Source organism: Salvelinus fontinalis, chromosome 39 (assembly GCF_029448725.1).
Source record: "Salvelinus fontinalis isolate EN_2023a chromosome 39, ASM2944872v1, whole genome shotgun sequence".
NCBI classification, from domain to species: domain Eukaryota; kingdom Metazoa; phylum Chordata; class Actinopteri; order Salmoniformes; family Salmonidae; genus Salvelinus; species Salvelinus fontinalis.
Window position 1 is genome coordinate 17,978,440 of NC_074703.1, and position 17,061 is coordinate 17,995,500.

At 44.8% G+C, this 17,061-nt stretch overlaps 1 protein-coding gene across 25 annotated transcripts in view; it reads right to left on the reverse strand.

Annotated features, from left to right (window-relative positions):
* Positions 1-17,061, reverse strand: part of LOC129838505 (CUGBP Elav-like family member 2) — a 148,461-nt gene that overhangs the window by 15,267 nt on the left and 116,133 nt on the right. For 14 of the 25 annotated variants that reach the window (XM_055905508.1, XM_055905531.1, XM_055905505.1 and 11 more), the window contains 2 exons: positions 4,527-4,757; positions 3,620-3,683 (listed from right to left, as the gene is read on the reverse strand). In XM_055905508.1, coding sequence (XP_055761483.1) covers positions 3,620-3,683; positions 4,527-4,757 — 295 coding nt within the window. The remainder of the gene's footprint in view (positions 1-3,619; positions 3,684-4,526; positions 4,758-17,061) is intronic. The other 11 variants (XM_055905513.1, XM_055905516.1, XM_055905515.1 and 8 more) reach the window with 1 other exon arrangement.

Genomic DNA, 17,061 nt, shown 5'->3' on the forward strand with positions numbered 1-17,061 from the left:
AACGTGTAGTATAACAAGGCATTTGGACTCGACATTAACATAGAGCTTTGTTCTCTCTGTACCGTGAGGTTTCTGTGGGCAGTAATTCATCAACATGTACAGTCTGTAGGCTAACTGTAACCTGGTTTACTCATTAGCTACATGGCATTAGCATATGGGCCATTACTTAAGCATAATTAATGAGGCCATGCCAGCTTCTGACTGATGATAAAGTAACGCCCATTAGACACCTCCAGGGGTGGTCAACCTCGCACCCTGCACTGTGTGTGACAGCAGCGTGGGTGTGTGGGAGAGAGAGAAAGTGTGTATGTGAGCAGTTGGTGTGTATGTATGCATGTGTGTGTGTGTGAGACAGAGCGCGTGTGTGTGAATAGAGAAATATGGCGTAGTAGATTGAACATACGCTGAAGTGCTGTTTGGCTTATTGAGAGACAGCTGGACAAGGCTCCATAAAGCAGACAGACTCACTCTGTAGTACAGAGCAATGGAGCTCCAACGACCAACTCACAGAGAGAACTACGCCCGTTTATATAACACTCCTATGGACCCAGGAAAGAGGGGCGGACACCTTGTCAAATGCGAGGTATGTGTCGTATATACAGTCTGAATGTATATACAGTACCATGAACACACACACACACACACACACAACATCACATGAACGAGACACCATGAAAAAACATTTGGAGCTTGGCACCTGGGTGAATGGTTTAAGGGGGTTAGGGGTTTTATGTTTTCACTGAACAGTTTTCATTGGACCAGATGGCTAAACCCAGCTTGACCAATAAAGAGAAGGCGCTAGAATAATTGGTTAGTGAGGTGCTCGTGTCCAGATAGGCCCGCCTGACAGCGTGAAATAACAAGCGTTGAAATCTTCCGTCTCCTCTTCTTCCGAAACAGCCTGATCAGAATGTTCCGTTTCTGTGGTTGCCGTGACGACCGGTCTGGACAGGAGGTGTGTGTGTGTGTGTGTGTGTGTGTGTGTGTGTGTGTGTGTGTGTGTGACGCAGTCACAGTGCAGACTTCTCATGCGATAAACAACACGTGTGCATCCGCCAGCTGTCTGTTGTTGCCTACTCATATACATGCCGTTAGCCTCTGAAAAGAGCAGGCTGGGGAAAAGAATCACTACTTCCAAGAAAATACACTTCTGTTCTTCACTTCACATCCTTCACATTATAAATATATTTCGTAGCACATTGTGAAAAACTTGTTCCAACCAGTCATCCTGATAAACAACATCATTCTTGTAAAACACAACTCTATAAGATCATTTATAATCTTATTAGCATAGCCCTTTTTGAGAAACTAATTTGTCACAGAGTGCTTAAGTGGTAAGGAGAAACTCCTAAAGGAGAAAGAAACCTGAAGAGGAACCAGACAGACCCTAGAAGAGCTCATCTTCTTCTGTCTGATAAACCATGATGAAGGCCACGGTATGTGCTGTCCTAGAAGTATTCCCTGTGGTATTGTATAACACACTGTATTTTTCCACTCTGCGGATGGAGGGCAGCGCTGTTGAGTGGCTTTGTCACTTTGTGGGTTTAGAGTGGAGCAGATGACTCAATCAGGCTCGGCTGAGTGGAGAGACACTGATCTGACCCTACACTCTATACACTCAGTCAGTCAGTCAGTCAGTCAGTCAGTCAGACACACACACACACACACAGATGGGGGCCTAATGCCACTTAATCAAGCAAAACAGGGAGGATTATAGCACTATTCCCTAGTGCAGGGGTGTTCAACTCCCACCCTACGAGGTCCAGAGCCTGCTGGTTTTCTGTTCTACCTGATTATTAATTGCACCCAATCAGTCCCTGCTTAGAGGGCAACAATGGAACAAGGCAGTGGAACTGGCTTCGAGGTCCAGAGTTGAGTTTGACGGCCCTGGAGGATGACTAAGACTAGGAGACACAGCTATGGGGGAACCAGAGAGCAGAACAGAAGAATCATCAACGCTACCAGCATACCATCACTTTAATATGGACAGAACCGCTCTAGCCGCTCTCTATAATATCAAACCTTTCCACGGTACCTGTTCATAAAGACTGATCTAAGGAAGCTATTCATGTGCAATGGCTACACTTGATCTGGAATGTCAAACAGCAGAGTGCAACTGTTCTGAAACGGCAATATTTATCAGAAAGAGGAAGAGACACAGAGACAGCTCTGCACACACCAGGAGCTCCAGTATTGGGGGCTATACAGCTGGCAGGCTGTGCTGTGTGCTCCGGGCTGTATAGCTCTATGGAGGCTCCGTATGCCACCTGGGCTGAGCTGGGCCGGGGCTCTATCGTAAGCGCTAGCTAGCTGGCTCTAATTGAATGCTCATTGGGGTAATTGAGCCTCTCACTGCTCTCCGACTCCTCATGATGAAGACTGGGACCAGATGTCACTGAGCTGTCTCACATCTACTGCCAATCACGTATGGTTGCCCAGCGACAGATGGACGGCCAAAAGGATTCCGGAATGCAGCCGCGATTTCGCTTCCAGTTCCAACAGTTCCAAGTCCCTGAGCGTGTGTGTGTGTGTGTGTGTGTGTGTGTGTGTGTGTGTGTGTGTGTGTGTGTGTGTGTGTGTGTGTGTGTGTGTGTGTGTGTGTGTGTGTGTGTGTGTGTGTGTGTGTGTGTGTGTGTGTGTGTGTGTGTGAGAGAGAGAGAGAGTTCTAACAGCCACTTACTGAGGTAAAAGATCCTCAGAGCCCATCCTCACTCAACTACACCACATCAACCAACATTACGGTCTCTTAAAAATGTCCCCGTGTCCAGAACGCTCAACCCACCTCCTTTGCAAGACATAAATACCTTTTTTTTTTTTTTTACTTGAGCCAATGAGCTTACTACTTTAGAAATACATTATTTCTACCCTGCAACAACCAGTTCCTCAAATCCATTCAGTTTTGCACTACTTATTAAAATGTGGTTTTCCTTCAGCGGTGCTGGCAATTACAGTACTCCTGTGCCAATAGCTGCTATAAATATTCCACCTCTGCTTCTCTCTGTCAGCCAGCTAAACAGTCTACAATCAGGAGCTGACAGCTTACTGAGCACCCAAGGAGAGGGAGAGAGCGAGAAAGAGAGAGGGTGGGAGTGAGGCGGCAAGAGGGAGAGAGGCAGGGCGTAGGAGGACGGGAGAAAGGGGGGGGGGGGGGGGTAGGTAGGATGACAGGGTGAGGGATTCAGAGAAAGCAATTGAAGGAAAGAAGGAGGGGAGATACAGAGACAAAGGAGCGGGATAAAGAGGATAAAGGATGGAGAGAGACAGGTGGGAGTGTGGGTAGGAGAACATGCAGAGGAAAAGACAAAGGAGACCAGCAGGGGGAAACAGTGAGCAGAGCTCCTATCTCATCTCTCTATTTTCCTTCTCTGTTGCCTTATTGCCGGACTAAACATCCCTCCTTTGAGGCCTGGTACACTCTTCTGTCCTGATGGATAACAGACTCAAGACAAATATGAACAACAGAAACATCTTAAAAAACTACAGCATAGTTTCTACAATATCACTCAGTGTGTGTGTGTGTGTGTGTGTGTGTGTGTGTGTGTGTGTGTGTGTGTGTGTGTGTGTGTGTGTGTGTGTGTGTGTGTGTGTGTGTGTTTGTGTGTACATCTGCTGGACTCACCTGCCATCTGTTGGATCCCACTGAAGGCTCCAAGGTTACTGGAGGAGGTGGCCTGCTGAAGCAACTGAGGGAGAAAGATAGAGAGGAGCGATAGATGGATAGAGAGATAGATAGATAGGAAAATAATAAAAGAGAGAGAAATAGAGTGAGGAGGAGGGATTGGAAATAGAAACAGTGATCACCCTCACTATCTCAGCTCTGCTAGTATCATCATGATCTTGGTAGCATTACTGCATGTGGGCTATAGGCTATATAAACATTGAATATGACATCTACTACTGTACATTTAACCACTGAGTCACTGAGACATTTCAGAATAGAACACTGAGAGTAACTGTCAAAACACATATGTACATTTACAACTTTGTACACCTATTTCCAAGTTTACAGTTTCAGGAAAGATCCTAGCTGTGATGAAGGGGACTCAAGGAAGAGTAGACTGGTCTGTTTCAGAGAAGTTGGGGACAGAAGGTTTCAGAGTGAAAGAGGAAGAGGGTCAGTTCTGAAAGAGGCTACCGGAGGAAGGGGGTCCTAAGAATGAGTTGAGAGGGGGGTTCTGAAATGCTATAAAGTACTGAAGCGGGGAGGGGGAATGAGGCTTCTGAAACACCACATGCCAATCTGTCAATCAATCACCGCTGTGACCCAATAGGACGACGATATTAGACATGGGAAAGACCTCTTATTGGATCACACCAACGATTGGCCCCGCCCATTGAACCTTTACACCTATTATTCAAAGACCTCATTTCCCTGTCACGGAGGGGGGAGTGGACCCTTAAGGGGGGAAGAGAGGGGGAAAGGGATAGGAAGCGGGTTCTGACTCTCTGGGGGTGTGGACAGGGGCGGGGGTTGGCGGTTGGAGACGGCAGGGAGGGTAGCGGGGGGCGGGGAGGGTGGCACTGACTGCGGCGGCGATGGACGCGTTGGCTGCGGGGCTGCAGTAAGGGGTGGGCGACGCGGCGTGTCCTCTTACAGCCAGATACTGCGGGGTGAGGCCGCCCAGCCCCGTCAGACTCCCCCAGGTGGTGGCGTTGTTGAGCTGCTGCATCTGCTGAGCTAGCTGCTGCTGCAGGCGCCGCTGCTCCTTGTCCTTCTGCGTGTCAGCAAACTTCACCACAATGGGAGACGAGCAGCCCTGAGGGAGGGAGGAGGGAGGGTGGGAGAGAAGGGGGAGACAGGGTTCAGTATTGCACAAGGAATTTCCTGAATTCATGTTCAAAATATACAAAAATTTGATTGGTTGCACGCACGCACGCACGCACACGCACACACACACACACACACACACACACACACACACACACACACACACACACACACACACACACACACACACACACACACACACACACACACACACACACACACACACACACACGTAGCACGACACTAACAAGCACACACAACTAAGGGGAAGGGACTAGCTTCCCATAAGGGACAGTTATCTTACAGTCCAGAATGGGTTTATTTCCACAGAAAGCGATTTCCTGAGTTCTAAAAGTATTTCATCATCTCACGGAGAGTGGGGAAAAGAAAGAGCGCGATAGAGAGGGACGGGGAGACAGAGGTAGAGAGAGGGAGCAGGGATGGTCAGAGGGACGGGGAGACGGAGGTAGAGAGAGGGAGCAGGGATGGTCAGAGGGACGGGGAGACAGAGGTAGAGAGAGGGAGCAGGGATGGTCAGAGGGACGGGGAGACAGAGGTAGAGAGAGGGAGCAGGGATGGTCAGAGGGACGGGGAGACGGAGGTAGAGAGAGGGAGCAGGGATGGTCAGAGGGACGGGGAGACGGAGGTAGAGAGAGGGAGCAGGGATGGTCAGAGGGACGGGGAGACGGAGGTAGAGAGAGGGAGCAGGGATGGTCAGAGGGACGGGGAGACGGAGGTAGAGAGAGGGAGCAGGGATGGTCAGAGGGACGGGGAGACAGAGGTAGAGAGAGGGAGCAGGGATGGTCAGAGGGACGGGGAGACGGAGGTAGAGAGAGGGAGCAGGGATGGTCAGAGGGACGGGGAGACGGAGGTAGAGAGAGGGAGCAGGGATGGTCAGAGGGACGGGGAGACGGAGGTAGAGAGAGGGAGCAGGGATGGTCAGAGGGACGGGGAGACAGAGGTAGAGAGAGGGAGCAGGGATGGTCAGAGGGACGGGGAGACAGAGGTAGAGAGAGGGAGCAGGGATGGTCAGAGGGAAAGGGAGACGAGAGCGAGAGAGGTGAGAGAAAGAGATTTAGAGAGAGAGAATCAGAGCATTGTGTTCGTAAATAAGGTACATGTGTTGCTGTGTGTGTGTCACTCTTTCTCACTGTGTATGTGTATGTGTGTGTGTGTGTTTCTGTCTTTCTGTCTCTGTGTGTGTTTGTGTTTGTTCAGCTGCAATATGCTGATGACAGTACTGTGTTTGAGTCTGAATATTCAATATTATATTGACAGCTTGGATAGGGAATGGAATTTGGTACCGGTACCCCCTGTATATAGCCTCGTTATTGTTATTTTATTGTGTTACCTTTAATTAAATGTTTTACTTTAGTTTATTTAACTCTATTTCTTGAACTGCATTGTTGGTTAAGGGCTTGTAAGTAAGTATTTCCCTGTAAGGTTGAATTCGGCGCATGTGACAAATACAATTTTATAAAAAAAGAAAACTTGCGCACACGCACACACACACACACACGCACACACACAAGCACGCACGCACACACGCGCACGCACGCACACAGCGGTGATTAAACTACAGAGGACACTAAACCACAGACATTATAATCTATCATATCACACCAGTACATTACTCACTCTGAAATCAAAGCCTAACTGGGGGCAAAACCTGCTCAAACACACAATCTGCCACGGGAGAATAAAAAGCTTTTAATTGAAACATTTAGTTGGAGGCGAGTTTTCAGACTCAGTTAGGGAGTTTGTGACGGGGTTTGGCTCATACTGTGATCGCCATCCTAACCAGATGGCATATTATATCACCTCTCTATCATACTGTAGGGCTGGCCTGTGTGTCTGTCTGAGTGTGGGTCTCTCACTGTGTGTTCATCTCTGAGGGTTTGACTGTATCTATCAGCCGATGAACATGTCTCTTTAGCTGAAGGCAGCTCAGCCATATTTACTCCCTCTCTCCAGCACTTATTTTGAGCTAGACGAGAGATAAAGAAGGGAGAAAATTACATTTGGAGGAGAGTCAGTCAGGGGCCTCTTGTGTTAGAGCGCATTCCACCTGGAGACACGCCTTTCTCTTTCTCTCTCTCTCTCTCTGTCTGCTAAATATCTCATTACTCCAGCTGACACCCTGCAGGCCTGGAAAACACGGCCCAGAATGAGAGGCCGATCCTGGGAGGTGGTGGAGGGGCAGGGGCCATAAAGCTCCAGAGATTGATACTCGAGTGATTCGGGCTAAATCATGGCTTTTCTCTAAGGGGGGGATTTCTGACCTGAGTTAAGCGTGCGTAAATGGAACATAATTCCCCTTTTATGTACTTTTCTCTCAATGTGTATTCTGACCTTGAACTTAAGCATGAGAATAGCATGCTACTCACCCGCTATTCGTTTAGGGTGGAGATGTAATAAATGAAGGTGTGGCGGAAGTGTGTCTACAGATACGTCGTATTCCCTAATAATTCCACCACCTTCACATGCAAATAATATCAACTTTCCCACAGTAAAGTTTATGAAATGCTGTGCCGTTATGCAGAATTTAAATTGTACAGCCAACTTGTAGGGATGGGCACTCTCGATTATCTTAATTATAGGTTACCCTGACTTTCTCTATTTCCTGTTTCTATCATGTTAAATATTAGCCACTATCAGTATCGACCGTCAGTAGCCCTAGTAACCACACACATTCAACTACTGTTAGTTCCCTTCAGTTGGTATAGCCGACATTATCATTCCATTTAATTACATTGTTTAGTTTACCTTCATTTGCTTCCTCTGTAAATGCCGTCATGGCCATGTGGTTGTTGCTGAGGCTCATTAGTACTAGTTGATATTATATAAAAAATATATTTTTGCCAATTTAAATTGTTACGAGTGGAGAGCAGACCAAGCCGTAACAGTTTGAACCCGATGCATACTTGGCCGTGTCATCCCACAACCTGGTCTCAGAGCATTTCATATTATTCTGGAGGTAAATCCTTTTAGTATGATATGTTATATTTCATATGGTATATATTAATTTGTGGATTTTCCATCACCCATTTTGTATGTTACGAATTTGCAAAATGTACTAAATGTTACGAATTTGCGAAACATACAATGTATGTTACAAATTCTAGCTAGGTGGCTAAAGTTAGCTAGATGGCTAACGTTAGCTAGGCTAGGGGTTAGGTTTAAAAATATATATATATATTTTTTTCACCTTTATTTAACCAGGTAGGCTAGTTGAGAACAAGTTCTCATTTGCAACTGCGACCTGGCCAAGATAACGCAACGCAGTTCGACACATACAACAACACAGAGTTACACATGGAATAAACAAACAGTTTAATAATACAGTAGGAAAATCTATATACAGCATGTGCAAATGAGGTAGGATAAGAGAGGTAAGGCAATAAATAGGCCATGGTGGCAAAGTAATTACAATATAGCAATTAAACACTGGAATGGTAGGATGTGTAGAGGATGAATGTGCAAGTTGAGATACTGGGGTGCAAAGAAGCAAGATAAACAAATAAATACAGTATGGGGATGAGGTAGATTGGATGGGCTATTTACAGATGAGCTATGTACAGGTGCAGGCGGCCAAAGGAAGAATTGGCTTTGGCGGTGACCAGTGAGATATACCTGCTAGAGCGCGTGCTACGAGTGGGTGCTGCTATGGTGACCAGTGAGCTGAAATAGGGCGGGGTTTTACCTAGCAGAGACTTGTAGATGACCTGGAGCCAGTGGGTTTGGCGACGAGTATGAAGCGAGGGCCAGCCAACGAGAGCATACAGGTTGCAGTGGTGGGTAGTATATGGGGCTTTGGTGATAAAACGGATGGCACTGTGATAGACTACATCCAGATTGCTGAGTAAAGTGTTGGAGGCTATTTTGTAAATGACATCTCCAAAGTCGAGGATCAGTAGGATGGTCAGTTTTACGAGGGTATGTTTGGCAGCATGAGTGAAGGATGCTTTGTTGCGAAATAGGAAGCCGGTTCTAGTTTCAATTTTGATTTGGAGATGCTTAATGTGAGTCTGGAAGGAGAGTTTACAGTCTAACCAGACGCCTAGGTATTTGTAGTTGTCCACATATTCTAAGTCAGAACGCGAGCAGGTGCGGGCAGCGATCGGTTGAAGAACATGCATTTAGATTTTAGTTTTACTTGCATTTAAGAGCAGTTGGTTAAGAGTTCAGTTAACCTGTCTAGGATGAGCGTGCCGCTAGCGGCACTCCCCCCCCACCCCCACTGAAAAGGCAGAGCCGCGAAATTCAAAAAAAATATTTTTTTTAAATATTTAACTTTCACACATTAAAGTCCAATACAGCTAATGAAAGACACAGATCTTGTGAATCCAGCCAACATGTCCGATTTTTAAAATGTTTTACAGGGAAGACACAATATGTAAAGATGTAAATCTATTACCTAAAAACACATTAGCATAATCCACCATCTTTTATTTGTCCACCAACACCAGTAGCTATCACCAATTCGGCTAAACTAAGATATTTATAGCCCCTAACCAAGAAAAAAACTCATCAGATGACAGTCTGATAACATATTTATGGTATGGGATAGGTTTTGTTAGAAAAATGTGCATATTTCAGGTAGATGGCATAGGTTACAATTGCACCCACCGTCACAAATGGACTAGAATAACTACATAGAGCAACGTGTTTACCTACTTACTAATCATCAAACATTTCGTAAAAATACACAGCATACACTAATCGAAAGACACAGATCCTGTGAATACAGACAATATTTCAGATTTTCTAAGTGTCTTACAGCGAAAACACAATAAATCGTTATATTAGCATAGCACATGTGCAAACATTACCCCAGCATTAATTCTAGCCAAAGTGAGCGATAACGTCAACATCGCCAAAATATATTATTTTTTTCACTAACCTTCTCAGAATTCTTCAGATGACACCCCTGTAACATCACATTACAACATGCATATACAGTTTGTTCGAAAATGTGCATATTTAGCCACCAAAATCATGGTTAGACAATGGGGAAAGTAGCCCAGCTGGTGAGAAAATGTCCGTGCGCCATATTAGACAGTGATCTACTCGTATACATAAATACTGTCACGTTCCTGACCTATTTATGTTAGTTTTTGTGTGTTAGTTGGTCAGGACGTGAGGTTGGGTGGGCATTCTATGTTATCTGTTTCTATGTTGGTTTTGGTTTGCCTGGTATGGCTCTTGATTAGAGGCAGGTGGTTTGCGTTTGCCTCTAATTAAGAGTCATATTTAGGTAGGGCATTCTCACTGTTTGTTTGTGGGTGATTGTCTTCCGTGTCAGTATGTTTGTTCGTACCACACTGGACTGTAGCGTTTGTTTGTTTCGTTTCGTTTCGATGTCGTCTGTTTCCTGTACGTGAGTTTATGTTTAGTTATGTAGTTTATGTTCAGGTTTCGTTCGACGTCGTTTTCTTGTTTTGTAGTTTGAAAGTGTTTTGTATTTGTTTTCGTGTTGCCATCATCGTTGTTAAATAAAAGATGGCTTATTTCCCTGAAGCTGCGTTTTGGTCTGAGGATCCTTCTCTCCTCACCTCATCTGAGGATGAGGAGAGCACAAGCCGTTACAAATACTCATAAACGTGACTAAAAAATATAGGGTGGACAGCGATTGATAGACAATTTAATTCTTAATACAATCGCGGAATTACATTTTTTTTATTATCCTTACTTTTCAATACAGTTTGCGCCAAGCGAAGCTACGTCAAAAAACATGGCGTCCTAAGCCACTAACATTTTTCGACAGAAACACGATTTATCATAATAAAAATTTCCTACTTTGAGCTGTTCTTCCATCAGTATCTTGGGCAAAGGATCCTTTCTTGGGTCTAATCGTCTTTTGGTGGAAAGCTGTCCTCTTGCCATGTGGAAATGCCAACTGCGTTCAGCATGAACTGGAAGCGTGCCCAGCGATTCACAGCGTTTCAGAAATAAATGTCCCAAAATCGCACTAAACGGATATAAATTGCTATAAAACGCTTTAAATTAACTACCTTATGATGTTTTTAACTCCTATAACGAGTCTTAACATGACCGGAGAAAGATTACTCCCAACACTAATGCTTGGAACAGGTGCGGGTCGGTGTCCTCCAGGCGCATGACGCAGCTCCAAAAGAGTGACTAGCTACAGGGTTTTTTAATTTATAGCGCCTGTGAACGCGCAATCGACCCCATTCAAATCGTCATCACGTAAAGGCATCCAGGGGAAGACGTAAGCAGTGTCCGTATACTCATAGGAATAACATTGGCTTTAAAACTGACTCCAGAACAGTGGCCAAAATTTCTGAAATCTGACTCCATGTCAGGGAAATTGCTGTAGAATGGGTTCTGTTCCACTTAGAGACAAAATTTCAACTCCTATAGAAACTGTAGACTGTTTTCTATCCAATAATAATAATAATATGCATATTGTACAATCAAGAATTTTGTAGGAAGCCGTTTCAAAAATTACACGATTACCATAAATAGTGACAACAGCGCCCCCAGCCTCAACAGGTTAAAGGGTTAAGGTTAGGGAAGGGATAGCTAAAATGGTTAAGGTTAGCTAAAAGGGTTAAGGTTAGGGGGAGGGTTAGCTAAAATGTAAAGGTTAGGGTTCGGGGAAGGGTTAGCTAACATGCTGAATAGCTAAAGAAAAGTTGTAAATAGTTGAAAAGTTGCTAATTAGCTAAAGTCGTCCGTGAAGAGATTTCAACTCACATCTTTGGATTGATCGATGTTATACCGACCAAATACCCTACTTTCGTTTCTGCCTTAATTAACCATCTGTCTTATGTAATCATACCAAAACATAACATATCATACTAATTTAGGTGTCCTGGATTTACTTTCACTATGTTACGTCTAGTCTATAAGACCAGGCTGCATCCCACAGTTCCATGGTTGGTGCCGGCAATAGACAAGGGTATAGCCTACTATTGTACACTATTCTCCCTATTATAATTCTATGTACACTAATCCTCTAACATTACCATGGAGAGTCTCAATTTGGTGTTTGTCCCATTTTGTGAAATCTTGGTTGGTGAGAGGACCCCAGACCTCACAACAATAAAGGGCAATGGGTTGTATAACTGATTCAGGTATTTTTTGCCAGATCCTAATTGGTACGTTGAATTTTATGTTCCTTTTGATGGCATAGAAGGCCCTTCTTGCCTTGTCTCTCAGCTCGTTTACAGCTTTGTGGAAGTTACCTGTGGCACTGATGTTTAGGCCGAGGTATGTATAGTTCTTTGTTTGCTCTAGGGCAATGGTGTCTAGATGGAGTTTGTATTTGTGGTCCTGAAAACTGGACCTTTTTTGGAAAACCATTTTTGTCTTACTGAGATTTAATGATTTACTGTCAGGGCCCAGGTCTGACAGAATCTGTGCAGAATGTCTAGGTGCTGCTGTAGTCCCTCCTTGGTTGGGGACAGAAGCACCAGATCATCAGCAAACACTACACAGTACACAAACAGTACACATTTGACATCAGATTCTAGTAGGGTGAGGCCAGGTGCTGCAGACTGTTCTAGTGCCATCGCCAATTTGTTGATATATGTTGAAGAGGGTGGGGCTTAAGCTGCATCCCTGTCTCACAATACAGCCCTGTGGAAAGAAATGTGTGTTTTTTGCCAATTTTAACCGCACACTTGTTGTTTGTGTACGTGTATTTTATAATGTTGTATGTTTTTCCCCCAACACCACTTTCCATCAATTTGTGTAGCAGACCCTCATGCCAAATTGAATAAAAAGCTTTTTTGAAATCAACAAAGCATGAGAAGACTTTGCCTTTGTTTTGGTTTGTTTGTTTGTCAATTAGGGTGTGCAGGGTGAATACGTGGTCTGTCGTACAGTAATTTGGTAATAAGACAATTTGACATTTGCTCAGTATATTGTTTTCCCTGAGGAAATGTACGAGTCTGCTGCTAATGATCATTTGTATTTTTATTTATTTAACCTTTATTTAACTAGGCAAGTCAGTTTACAATGACGGCCTACCAAAAGGCAAAAAGTCTTCTGCGGGGACGGGGGCCTGGGATTATTTTTTATTTTTTTAAACATTATAAATATAGGACAAAACACACATCACAACAAGACAACACAACACTACATAAAGAGAGACCTAAGACAACAATATAGCAACACAGCATGGTAACAACACAACATAACAACAACATGGAAGCAGCACAAAACATGGTACAAACATTATTGGGCACAGTCAAAAGCACAAAGGTCAAGAAGGTAGAGACAACAATACATCACACAAAGCAGCCACAACTGTCAGTAAGAGTGTCCAGGATTGAGTCTTTTAGATAAAACTGTCCAGTTTGAGTGTTTGTTGCAGCTCGTTCCAGTCTCTAGCTGCAGCGAACTAAAAAGAGGAGCGACCCAGGGATGTGTGCTTTGGGGACCTTTAACAGAATGTGACTGGCAGAACGGGTGTTCTATGTGGAGGATGAGGGCTGCAGTAGATATCTCAGATAGGGGGGAGTGAGGCCTAAGAGGGTTTTATAAATAAGTATCAACCAGTGGGTCTTGTGACGGGTAAACAGAGATGACAATTTACAGAGGAGTATATTGGGGTCAAATTTGTCTCCACTTTTGTGGATTGGGTGATCAGTCCTTGGTTCCAAATATCAGGGAAGATGCCAGATTTAGGATGATGTTAAAGAGTTTAAAGGATAGCCAATTGGAATTTGTGGTCTGCATATTGTGTTGATACCATCAACACCACAGGCCTTTTTGGGTTGGAGGGTTTGTATTTTGTCATTTTGTTCATTCAATGTGGGGAATCGTAGGTGGCGGATTTCAGCTATTTTTATCTTGTTCTAGAGGTGTTTTGACTGACGTCACGTCTATGCTAATATGGCTCAAATTCGCTAGCTAGCTAACCGACAACTGTAATGATGTACACTATATATACAAAAGTATGTGGACCCAAATTAGTGGATTCGGCTATTTCAGTCAAACCCGTTGCTGACAGGTGTATAAAATCGAGTAGACAGCCATTCAATCTCCATAGACAAACATTGGCAGTAGAATGGCCTTACTGAAGAGCTCAGTGACTTTCAACGTGGCACTGTCATAGGATGCCACCTTTCCAACAAGTCAGTTCATCAAATTTCTGCCCCGCTAGAGCTGCCCCGGCCAACTGTAAGTGCTGTTATTGTGAATTTGAAACGTCTAGGAGCAACAACGGCTAAGCCGCAAAGTGGTAGGCAACACAAGGTCACAGAACGAGACCGCCGAGTGCTGAAGCGCGTAAAAATCGAGTTCCAAACTGTCTCTGGAAGCAACGTCAGCACAAGAACTGTTCATCAGGAGCTTCATGAAATGGGTTTCCATTGCCGAGCAACTTAAGATCACCATGCACAATGCCAAGCGTTGGCTGAAGTGGTGTAAAGCTCGCCACCAATGGACTCTGGAGCAGTGGAAACGCGTTCTCTGGAGTGATGAATCACGCTTCACCATTTGGCAGTTCGTCAGACGAATCTGGGTTTGGCGGTTGCCAAGAGAACGCTACCTCCCCGAATGCATAGTGTCAAATTCAGAGTTTGGTTATGTTCTGGGGCTGTTTTTCGTGGTTTGGGCTAGGCCCTTAGCTCCAGTGAAGGGAAATCTTAAAGCTAAAGCATACAATGACATTCTAGATGATTCTGTGCTTCCAACTTTGTGGTAACAGTTTGGAGAAGGACCTTTCCTGTTTCAGCATGACAATGACTCTGTGCACAAAGCGAGGTCCATACAGAAATGATTTGTTGAGATTGGTATGGAAGAACTTGACGGACCTCCACAGAGCCCTGACCTCAACCCCATCGAACACCTTTGGGATGCATTGGAACCCCCGACTGCGAGCCAGGCCTAATCGCCCAACATCAGTGCCCGACCTCATTAATGCTCTTGTGGCTGAATGGAAGCAAGTCCCCGCAGTTCCAACATCTAGCGGAAAGCCTTCTCAGAAGAGTGGAGACTATTATAGCAGCAAAGGGGGGACCAACTCCATATTAATGCCCATGCTTTTGAAATGAGATGTTCGACGAGCAGGTGTCCACATACTTTTGGTCATGTAGTGTATTTGAGAGACAATTGCTCAATGTGCAATACTATTTATGGTTTCAAAAAACATTGGAGATGAAATATAGTTTACATATTGTCAACCGTCTAAGCCAATCATCTGTTTTGCCCCATAGTTGCGCATGCGTGAGTTTTGTTGCTAAACAACCAACCCATCTATAGGACTATGAGCTTGTTAGTTTTAATGGGCTGGTGGTAAATAGCAGACACAGAGACGTCTGTTTCTCTGCTATACCTCCCTCACTGTGTCAATCTCTCCATCCCTACATCCCTATTTTTTCTCCCATTAACTTGTCTAGTTTGTCCAGTCTCCAAACATACATGGCTGTGTTTCCTCACTCACAATCCACTTACTGTGTTGTGCGTAGCCTCGGTCTCTAGAAGTCCTGATATTAGCCAGGGCCGGCCCTAGCTTTTTGGGGGCCCTGAGCGGGATTTGGTTGTGGAGGTCAAAACATTTTGGCCCCCCCTCTTGATAGCAGAGAGAAACATTTACATTTTAAAGTACATTTTCGGGAATTCTAGCCATTTTGCCATGGGGCAGAAAGAATATGTGGCAGTTTTAAAGCAAATTTCCTGCACAACCACATTTTGAAATTGCACCTTGTGTATTCTACTATTCTAACTCTCAACAGTACGTTGAGTTCCCCCCCCAAAATGTTCTTTGCTCATGTCACTTATGTCGCTTATACCTGGAGCCGGACCTGATATTAGCCAGAGCAGAGAGAACAGCCCTCTAACCACTCAAACAGCCTTTATAGGCAGGATGAATATTATACACACAGCCACAAATCACCAGGCTTTACAGAGCACCGTGAGTAACACAAATACAACCACATTAGTCTGCCCTACTTCTCTCCACCGGGAACAGTCAACATCCGCCACTCTCTCTCTCTCTCTCGCTCTCCCTCTCTCTCTCTGTGTTTGTGTGTGCGCGCATGCGTGCACGTGTGTGTGTGTGTGCCTACATGGGTGTGTAAATGAATGTGCTTTCTCGTAAATGACCTGTCCTGTCCATATCCACTTTCATAATGCCGTGACATTTATAAAGTACGTGTGTGTGTGTGTGTGTGTGTGTGTGTGTGTGTGTGTGTCCTGAATGCCAGAGTATAATGAGAATGGATACGACAGTGACAAGGCCATTAGTGAAAGGCAAAGTCACACAAATACACATACAACTGCACACACACAGACACACACACACACCCACACACACACACACACACACACACACACACACACACACACACACACACACACACACACACACACACACACACACACACACACACACACACACACACACACACACACACACACACACACACACACACACACACACACACACACACACACACACACACACACACGAGACACACAGGCACACAATCTAAAACATCGGGGGACGATAGAGCCAAGACAATAACCAAACTCTATTTACCAATCCTCAATCGGACCCAAAGTAATTACTTTAAAATTGCAAACTGGGGACGTCACAAAAACGCTGCAGCAATTTGGTTCCTGCCTCAGAGCTAGTCAGCAGAATGTTTTTCACATGGAAATTAAGATTTCTTCCATTATCATTGTCCACTGCAATCTCTGCCTCCTGTTTAGGGCTTTATGTGTGTGTGAAAAAGCAGAGGATATTGGGAAAGTTAACTGGGCCAAGGTACAGAATGTTATAATAGTATAAATAGGGAACACTGATTAAGAACAATATGGGGGGTAAACACACAAACTGCAACACAAAGTCATACACACACACACCGCACGACACAGACATCATAGACATGTATACAAGCAAGTACACATGCACATGCACACACACACACACACACACACACACACACACACACACACACACACACACACACACACACACACACACACACACACACACACACACACACACACACACACACACACACACACACGCACACACGCACACACACACACACACACACTTGAAGATTGTGTGTACATACTGAGACACAAAGGGACGCCACAGACAGCCGTTTTCCTGTCAGGGTCACAGCACATCAATATGGATGCCTACCATCCTCATCATCCATAATGAGAGAGCCACTAAGGTGACTGTCAATCTCTGTCTTTAATACACTGTGTCATTACCAGATCGCACACACACACACACACACACACACACACGCATGCACGCACGCACACGCACGCACGCACGCGCACGCACGCACACACACACG